Source organism: Dipteris shenzhenensis, chromosome 8 (assembly GCF_047967505.1).
Source record: "Dipteris shenzhenensis isolate YYH24624 ecotype China chromosome 8, Dip_SZ_1.0, whole genome shotgun sequence".
NCBI lineage: Eukaryota > Viridiplantae > Streptophyta > Polypodiopsida > Gleicheniales > Dipteridaceae > Dipteris > Dipteris shenzhenensis.
In genome coordinates, this window is record NC_141603.1 from 21,631,246 (window position 1) to 21,641,335 (window position 10,090).

Consider the following 10,090-nt stretch of genomic DNA (forward strand, 5'->3'; position numbering starts at 1 on the left):
ACCACCAAAATCCTCCCAAGGGAGTTAGCCATCACATCCCGACTACCATCCAAGAACGCATCGACAAAAAGTTGACCCAAATCAGGAATTCTCGATACATGAATTCATCAATACTAAATCTTGGACTCCATGGAAAGACCAATGCCACAACACCCATGAACATGTATGATTTCCCCAGAATATCATTCCTAAACTCCTTGGATACACAATGAATGAGGAAAACCCCCTTACCCAAGAACCTAGCCTCATATCCCTCAGCTAGCACACCGTATTCCAATGCAAGAAACTCACACAACTCAGCAAAAGATGGCACATGACTCGTAAAATAACATACAAACCTCCATTGGCCAGTTTTTCCAACTCCTACTTAATTGGGTCAAACTACAACTTGCAAACTACCTTATGCATGACTCCACACTCGTGTAGGTCCTTTTTTGTAGGATGTGCTTCCCTGGGAGCCACATCTGTACATAACAAGTTCTGTGCTTCTTCATGTGAAAGTTAGAGAACCCACTTCCAAGTTTCCTAGCTAATGTTCTGGCATATGTTGGAGGGGCCGGTGGCTCACAACTCTCACTCGAACCTCCTTCTTTCTTACCTCCTTGCTCTAGTCCTAGATCCTCCCCTCAGACCTCCCTTCTCGCACTGACTCCCAACAAAGGCTGACAGACCACCTCCTCTACCTCGACTAACTTGCTACTCATTGCGATATTTTCAGACTGATCTCGAAATGACTCCTTGCACCTCCTCCTCTTCAGACCCCCATGGGGAACCCAGCTTTATGAAATGACTGCTAACATGCACCAGCTAAACACGTTACATGACTCGATTATGTCACAAGATCTCATGCACCTTGAAGCTTGCTCCCTCACAGATCTACCAAGTTACCAACCTTCTTACTCCCAAGCAGCCCATCCTTGTCGGGAACTTATAAACACCTTTCTCAAACTTGCCACAAATGGAGAGTGACGACTAAAAAAAGATGACCGAGTGATGGTTCTTGGTTTTCACATTATTTATAGGAGAGATGTGCTTTACCCATTTTTAAACTAATCAATGGCTTATACTCTGTAAGTGCCTAGCTCTTTAGCTAGGGTACACTCCTTATACTTATGCCTACAATATCACACACTCCTTGCATAGTAGTTGCAACTAGTTATCTCATAACTTTACGACTGAACTCAAATGTTATGTTTGACCTATTGATTTAATTTTAGGATATTGTATGATGATTTTGCAAGATGCAGTGAGTTAGTGCAGAACTTTATGAATGAACTCAAATGTTATGTTTAACCTATTGATTTAGTTTTAGGTGAACAAGTGGCAAGCTCTTCAACCTATGCTAGCCAGAAGGAAATTTGTTTTAAACCATTACATTTATCTGTCTGTTATCGACTTTATCTCCTGTTGGGCTCCAACAAGAAAGAGCATGAGTCAAATCAATAGGCTTTTCATAACTTTCTTGTGGGGAGGGGATGCAGACCGTCACAAGGTTCCCAAGGTAAAGTGGCAATTTTGCATGATGCCAAAATGAGTAGGAGGTTTGGGGATTGTCGACATGGGCAAGTCTTCTGCTAGATTTATGGGGCACTAGATCTTAAATGCTTTGAAAAATCCAGACTCCGACTTGGGCCATGTTGATTCTCAGCAGAGTTAAGCTTCGAAGATGCAAACACTGGAAACACATCCCGTTGGGTACTCTTCTTTTTGGCAGAGAAGATTGTGTGGCTAAAGGTTCGAACTTGTGAAGGGTATATGGGCAGCTTGGGAGTCAATAATGAGACATTACCTGAGATGGAAGGGGTTCTCAAGGAAGACAGGTACCTTCTATGTGAAGGATTCAATTTGGTGCTCTCTAATTTGGCCAGACTCATCATTGCGAGATAAGGTGCTTTGCGACTCAACAAAAAAGGATTACGTGTTCGGGAGGACATGTGGAATAGAGAACAAGGGGACTGGATGGATAACAATACATTGACGGTTAGATTTAGGCTCAATAGATTTGATTTACTGCTACTACTACAGGAGAGACAAAGACTTTGGACCAGGGATTCTCTCCCGTGGATGGGAGGAAGACTGCAACCAACCACCAAAGAGTTTAGATGGGCATTGAACTCAACTATACCTGGTCCCTATCTGGGTGGAAGGTCAGGAGGAACTAATTAATCAACTTAACCTGAAGTGGCACAGGAGGGATTCAGAAGCGGTGTGGGTCAGGAGATTTGAAAAGGTCGACAAGGATATCCCAGAAAAATAGGCATGCCTACTATGGCTCATTCTCGTCTGGACAACCAAGTGCACGTTAAGAATCAGAGAAGGAAATGGAATTTGTCAATGGTGCTACAGAGGACAGGAAGACATTCCTCACCTCTTCCTCAACTGTAGTCTTTCTAGATCTCTATGGGATACTATTTATAAACATCTTTCCTTTATTCCTTTTAATTATGTGTATTTGTTATTGGGAGACACCCCGAGTAGAGCCCCTACAAACTGGAATGTTGTTCGTAGCTCTGCGATCTGGACCATTTGGTTTCAAAGGTGCACTAAAGTCTTTAACAATGTTCAAGTGGACGGTTCAAGTGGACGCTAATGAGATTTTACACTGAATCTATGGATGAACACAGGAATGAGGAGATAATCTACAGAAGATCAAACAACTACATTTGCAGGTTCAAGAATGGAGGGAAAATGGGCTAAAGATGAAGCTGCTCTATTGGTGCAAATGCAATCCTTGGTGGACAAGGAGACCCCCGAGGATTGTGTTCTACCTTGTGTTCTCCAACAAAACTTTCAAGCAGTCGCTAATCAATCATCCACAATTGCATTGCCCTCCCCATTCCCTAGCTCCTCTCAGATGGCTCCCTTGGTTACTTCCCCCTTGCCTGCTTCGAATTCAACTCAACCCAATGAAATGGTGCGTAGCCACCCCCCCCCTGGTCCCAATTTGTAATCCTGTCTCTCTAGCTCTTGCTCAGCCGTGCCCGAATTGCAAAAGACCTATTTCCAAGTTTGACCCCTCAAGTGCCACATACAAAGTTTGACACGATGAGATGCCTAAGGACTTTCAGTCCCCTGAACCCATTCCGAAGCATAGGACAAGGAAACCATGTCCTTACCCACTTATCCTGGGTACAGTTGTACTCAAGGTTACAACACACTTTATTCCAAAAGAGGAGATCCAGGAAGGTGCAATCTGAAGTTTTGAGTAATGCAGTCTTCCTTCTACTCACAGTGTTCCTGTTGCAATCTCCAGTGTTTCTTCTATAACCTCTAGATCTTATATGTTCCTGCTACATTTCTCCTGCTACATATGTTACCGCTTCAGTGTTCCTGCTACAGTGTTCCTGATATAGTCTTCAAACAATTTTTTTTCCAGTTGGTCCAATTTCTACAAACGGTCTGTTATTTGTACCCCCGTTTTGTTTGTAGGGGTATGTTTTGAGAAGGTGTATAACTGACAAACTTTTATTAATATAAACCCTCATTTTTCGAAAAAATAAAAATAATTTTTAAAAAGGATGTTGTGTGAAAATGTGAAAATTCTTTTTTGTGGATAATTCCCCCTAGTAGTGGGGGTTTCACTATGGATAGACACGAGTTCAAAAATTGAACCAGTGACCAATTTTCTTAGCCAAATCATCTATTGGACATTATTGCCCCTTGTGAAGTTCATTGCCCATTGAATTATATATAAAAAAATTTGGCACTTAGTCAATATTATCAGTCAAAGTTGTGATTTGCATATGAAGGCTTAAAAACTAGAGAAATCATGTCACATTCCACTCTCCACTAGCCCATATTATTTACTTGTTTATGGTTTCCTTTGATGCACCCACAAGAAGTCCATAATTTTTGTAATGTTTTATCTCAAATAGGTCGGAGTGTATGTGTGGGTTCTCAATAGAAAATGATTGCATTCCATGGCTCTTGATTTTTAGCATGCAAAAGAGAAAGGAAAAGTTAAATGCGTTTTCAACATTTTTCTTCCTTATTGGTAATATTATCGACGGAGTAGATTCAAAATTCTTTTTTTTACAAATCCAAAGAAAGAGAGAAGCTTTTTCCTATATTGAAGTAAGGCAAGGTAAAGATTTAGAATACTTTTTACCCTTCTGTAACTTGGAACATTTATGATACTCTAAGCAAATAGATGTCCTATGATTTTGTGGCTCACAAAGGTAATTAACACACTTTTAGGAATTGTGAGTAGAAGTGTTCTAAATTTTCACCTTGAGGAGAAGTAAAAGTTGATTAGTGTGGAAATATGCATGCTTGAGAACATTTGTAGAGCCTTATCAACTACGAGCATTAGTATGTGGCCCAAACATTGGAAGATTACAATTCAATTAATTAGGAAGGGAGATAAACCAAGCAATTTCAATCTTGAGAACAAAAGATAAATCTCTTTGCGTAAGAGTGTGTGTGCACAAACATACAAGCACAATTTTTTGTGTGAAAGTGCGAGCATTTGTGCGCACAATATATATATATATATAGAGAAAGAGAGAGAGAGAGAGAGCGAGCTAACTTTCTCTTTTGCATGCACGTGAGGTCACAATGTGAGGTGGAGGTCTAATCTCAACATGAGCATTCAAAATTTCGAAATTAGAGATGGTGACACTAGAGCCATAGCGGCCTAGGGAGGTTTTGGATCTTGGGAGACAAAGGCACGTCTTTGATTGAGGAGTGCACGCTGCTAGCTAGCTAGTTGAGCACGTAAAGGCTCTTATTATTAGTTACATAGTTTGCACGTTACTGATTGCTATACCCCTCTTCAATAACTAGCTTTCTGCAAGCTTTGGCTATGGCTTCCTGCACCATCGCCCATCTCACATCCTTTGCTTTTTCTTCCTGACCTCCCATGAATCCCTCCCTTCACCCCCCCCCCTCCCTTCTCTGCCCTTACGACTTCGAAGACCCTGCCTTTCGTCGTTCTGGGCGCTTGCCCAACGTCAGATATGGCGACCAGATTCGTGCCATTTGGGTTACCCGCTTCGAATTCCTCTCCCAGCCTGATATCGTGCGCATCATGCAGCAATCCGCACAGGCCGGATTCAATACCGTCTTCTTCCAGGTGCGTTTCTTCCCTCTGTTCTTGGGGCTGCAGAGTGAGGGCGGCTTTGAAAACGATCCAAAACTGTCCTCTCTCCTCTCAAAGCGTCTTGCCAACCACATAATTTCTGGAACAGGTTCGTGGCAACGCTACGACGTATTACCCATCAAAATTAGAGCCGTGGTCTGAAGCTTATGGTTGGAAAAGCCCGGGCTTCGACCCGCTAAGGTTGGCCATTGACGAGGCACACACGCACGACATGGCATTGCACGCATGGGTGAACGGTAGGTGCGCGCAAAACCTTCATCTGGTGGGCTTTGCACTATGTAAAAAGTGGAAATTTTTATCAGGGATCTTATGGGCCTTATTGTTATGCTCGCTTCATTCCAATGTAGTCATGCCTATGTGGAGAGGTTTGCATCCTCCTATTCATCCTCAACATTTGTACAATTTTAGACCTGAGTGGAGCTGGTTTAATCGTCACGATGAGCGTCAGGTGATAAATTTTCATCCTTCTATCACCAGTGCAATCCTAGACTTGAACGTACCTTCGTACATTATTTATGATAATGACATTGCATTGTGTATTTCATGTTTTTGCGTAAATTTGGCTGATTCTGGCTCTTGTTGCAGCCTTTAAACAGGGGCTTTTATGTAAGCATCAACCCCTGTTTGCCAGAAGCAAGACAGCATATTGTTCAAGTATGCCAAGAGATTGTGTCTCGTTATGATGTCGATGGCTTACATCTGGATTATGTCCGTTTTCCAAATGAGCCACCTGTTGTTAATGGGAAGGAATACTCCCGTGACAAGGTGATTCTTCTCTATACAAACAACGTCCTGTCTTTTTGGAAGGCTCAAATCAATCCTTTGCTACACTCCAAGATGAAATTGTTATGAGATCGTTTTTCTTAAGGTTGCAGAGGACTGTGAAGCTCTTTCAAGCAGATACAGGAGCAACCCCAGATGACAACCCAAAACTTTGGGATCAGTGGCGTTGCGATTGTGTAACTACCTTATTACGGGACATTCGGCAAAGTGTCAAGTCCTTGAGGCCCCAACTAGTTCTCACTGCAGCTGTTGGAGCTGACAGAAAGCAGGCGATGTGTAAATTTCAGGTGATCATTGTATAACAATGGTATCATGGCGTCCAAGGTGATATCATGTAAATTTTGTAAGAGGCAGGATTGTGATGCATGTTTTCCCTTGTTTGCAGTGTCTTAGGGTGTGTGCTAAGATACACGAGAGTAATGTGTAGGATGTGGATCGATGGTGGAAGGACAGACTATTGGATGCAGTGGTACCAATGAATTACACTGGCTGTCACAAGACATTTCGTTCCCGTGTGGAGAGTGAATGGGAGGAAGGTGTCACTAGCAAGAGCAGTTTTCCCTCGTCTAGGACAATATCCAGGCAGGTTACCAGTTATACTTAGCGTGTTTAATTAATATTATCCTAGGCTGGGTAAATGTGCCTTTTCCCCCTAAATTGATTTAAAAATAAAAGTTTTGGTGAACAGGGAGTGTTATTCCATGAAAAGGACCGGAACAGTAAATTCATTGAATGCAGAAGGTTGGGCAGGATGGGCTCACCCACCTGAGCCTGCTATTATCATGGGCACAAGCCTGGAATTTGGTGATAGTTCGTTGCACCAGAAACAGTTGTCACTTGCAATTCAGCGATTTGGTCACTTCTCTGTCTTTTGCTACTCCAGCCTTTTTGGATTGGTAAGCATGTCCGCTGGGCTGGTGTGAAGTTTTCTTTTATTTTAAAGAAATATTGAGTTTGTATTTATGGTGTTTCCATTCAGTTCTTGGACTTACTCCCAGCTAAGTGGTCATGGATACTTTTTTATAATATTTTAACAGTAGGTGAAATATGAAGCATTTGTTGGCACTTATTAGCTTGGCAAGCCGTTTTGCCGGATCTCTCCCTGGAACAATTTTGTCCTGTGGTTCATTTCCTGTTTGTTTTGTTTGTACCACAGCTCACTTTTTAATCCACTGATCCTGCATTTTGTGTTCATTTTCTGGCAGGGATGTCAAAGTGATACTATAAGGAATGGGTTATTGCTTCCTTTCCTGAAGATTCTCGCAGATGCCTCACATCTTTTTTTACCCATTGATGATCGGACACTCATGCATCCTTTTAGTGCAAGAGATAGGTCAACTAATCCTGAAGAGGAATTCCCATATGATCAACTTCATGTCTATGAACAGGTTCCCCCTGAGCTAGCCTTTGCACCTGTTGAGGGGTGCAGAACAGATTTAGGAAAATGGGGAGGGAGTAAAAGGAGAAAATTTGGCACCAGAAATAATAACAGACGGACAAATAGGAGAAGGCTTCTAGCAAAAAACACAATGAAGGAATCACCCGGTGAACCTTGGGTAAAGGCTTGCTTTCGCCTGTCAAATACTCTTGGTACATCATCTTTACATTTGGACCAAGGATCAGGATATATACCAATGAAAAATTGGGAAGCTGTCAAAATGTCTGAGGCAACTGCTGAGGAGGAGAATGCTTTTGTTGGTGTTGCAGAGGAAACACCCTTGAACCACAAAAAGAACGTCAATTCAGGTTCAGACAGCAGTTTCCAGCAAAGAGCCTTTATTAGTGGGCTGCAGGTGAGAATACCTCAGGTCAAAGCTGAAGTTATTAAGTCTTTTGGGTGTTTATCTGTTCATCATGCAAATCAGCTTCCTCTGCAGTTTATGATTGACAGGCAAATTGGTCATTATTTATCTAGATTGGCCCAAAGAGCAAGAACATTCTTTAAAATTTGGACTCACAACAATTCTTAGGACTCTCGAAATGGGGCGTATTGCCTGCTTAAATTCCTGTGAAATTGCTTCGACATTCATTTATAACCTTCAAGGTTCTACAAATTTCAGTAGATCTTAACAAAGACACATGTAGATGTGGTGATGGATTCTGTAAATGTCCTATTGGAGATTCTTGATCTTCTACATTGCCATTCTTATGGTGGGGCAATAGCACACCATTCATCATTATAAACTGAAAAGGCAGGGATATCTTTATCATGCAGACTTGTTCCTGGAAGCAGGAATGGCCAAATTTAGTCACAATGAAGATTCCTCAGGATGTACCTTTCACAATTGATGGCCTGATTTATTAATTCGTTTCTGTCTGATGTTCAATATTGGAGAGCTTTATATACTTGGGCTGATGAGCTTTGTATTTTTCATGTAAAATGGTTGCTCTTTTAACCTCAACAATTTTCATGAGCATGAAGATAAGTTGCATGGGACGAACTATGCATCATGGTCTTCTATGGTCAGATACGTTCTGACTGGTAACGTTTACAGGTTATTTTGTTGAAAGATGAGAAGATACCACAAATAGTATCACATTTTCCTCTCAAGCAATCCTCAGAAGCAGCAAAGACCAAATAGTTACTAGGTGCTTCTACATCTTTGGGTACTTGAAATCCAACCAAGGAGTAGAAGTTTTATGACACGAGAGATGCACAAGCTTTGTCATTATGCAAGACCATGAAATGGATACATGCAAGAGAAATGAGGCACATGTTCTTGTATTTAGCAAATTAAGATGCAAGAGGTGATCCCATACTAGATCAGACCAAACATAATATTGACTCTATGGGGGAAAACCTCCTAATTGGAGGACAAAGTGTCCCAAGCGTACGTTCACTCATAACCTAACAGCCTTGTCATTCCAATCCTTAGTGTGGGAGCTTTGGTCGTCCTCCAACTCCATACAATTGAATCCAAATGTAGAGTAATTTCCATGTTGCATCACCCTTGTTTGATCCAATAGTTCTTGTTCTAAATGCATCATTGCATCCCTCTTGCCTACTTGAGCCCAATATTTTATACTCATGTTCTTGTAGTTTATTAATTAGGTATATAACTCTACATCCAATTGGGATAACCAAGACTAAATTCTTCTTCTTCGTAGGCTTTTTAAGGATCAAATGCCTCTCTTCACTCCGGAGGATAGCATGGGAGGTAGTGGCCAATATCACGACGTGGAACATTTGGGTTGCTCGTTGTAGTCTAGTGATGTGATCATCAACGTTCTCTCAAGGCGTAAAATCTCAAGATCTACCTTGTCTACACAACATGCTTTCCATTGGCTCCTCAACCAAATGGATGGAATTTTTCTTCTCGACGCACAGTAGGATTCTTCATATAATAAGTCTCTCTTAAAACATTATCCTTGTCAATCCAAGACCTCCAATACTCCATTGGCTTTCATAGTCTTAGTAGTACTAAATATTTGTCATTCAAATACTCGTGTAATGGGAGGATCTTTGATTTCTTGTTAGAAGTGTTGGCCTATCATCTACATGTGAAGATAGTGGAAGAGAAGGAAGGAGTCTCACTTGCGGCTTTCTCACATACACAATGGGGGAATACACACATAGGTGGAGGCTGAAAACAGTTTTCCTCCTCTTAGTTGTGAAAGTCAAAAGAATTTTAGTGCAAAGAAATAGAACCCTATATGTGGGTCTCAAACCAAACTCAGCTAATTAAGGTGGCATACTAACTGAGCCACGAACTAGAGTACATAAGGATAGCTCTCATCTAGCTATTGTTCATGGGCAATGTACCGATTGCATCTGCAGCTAACAAGTCGGTGACATAAATGCACAACGGTCACCCTGGCATATCACGAGTGTTGCTCGATATCTCAACACTCCCCCTCGAGCTCAATCTTAATTCTTGCACACCAAGCAGATCTCTGAACTTGCGCAGCTTCTCTGTGCCCAATGCCTTCGTGAATATGTCAGCTACCTGATCCTCTGTGCTGACATAAACTAAATCAATAAGACCTAGTAAAGTCTTCTCCCGCACATAGTGATAATGCACCTCAATGTGCTTTGTTCTAGCATGATAGACTGGGTTATTTGCCAAGTGTATAGTACTCATGTTGTCACAATAAATGACAACTGGCCCATCTGTAGATTGATGCATATCATAAAGTAGCTTATGCAACCAAGCTACCTCACATGCAGCCATTGCTGCACCCCTGTACTCAGCCTTTGTGCTCGAC

At 41.7% G+C, this 10,090-nt stretch overlaps 1 protein-coding gene across 1 annotated transcript; it reads left to right on the plus strand.

Moving 5' to 3' along the window:
• Positions 1-4,861: 4,861 nt before the first annotated feature.
• LOC147899269 (uncharacterized) lies at positions 4,862-8,074 on the plus strand. Its single transcript, XM_087377679.1, has 8 exons — positions 4,862-5,074; positions 5,190-5,337; positions 5,449-5,549; positions 5,687-5,866; positions 5,977-6,171; positions 6,312-6,470; positions 6,577-6,780; positions 7,090-8,074. Exons 1-8 carry the CDS (start codon positions 4,862-4,864, stop codon positions 7,852-7,854), a joined length of 1,965 nt encoding a protein of 654 aa, XP_087233805.1. The 3' UTR covers positions 7,855-8,074.
• Positions 8,075-10,090: the final 2,016 nt, after the last annotated feature.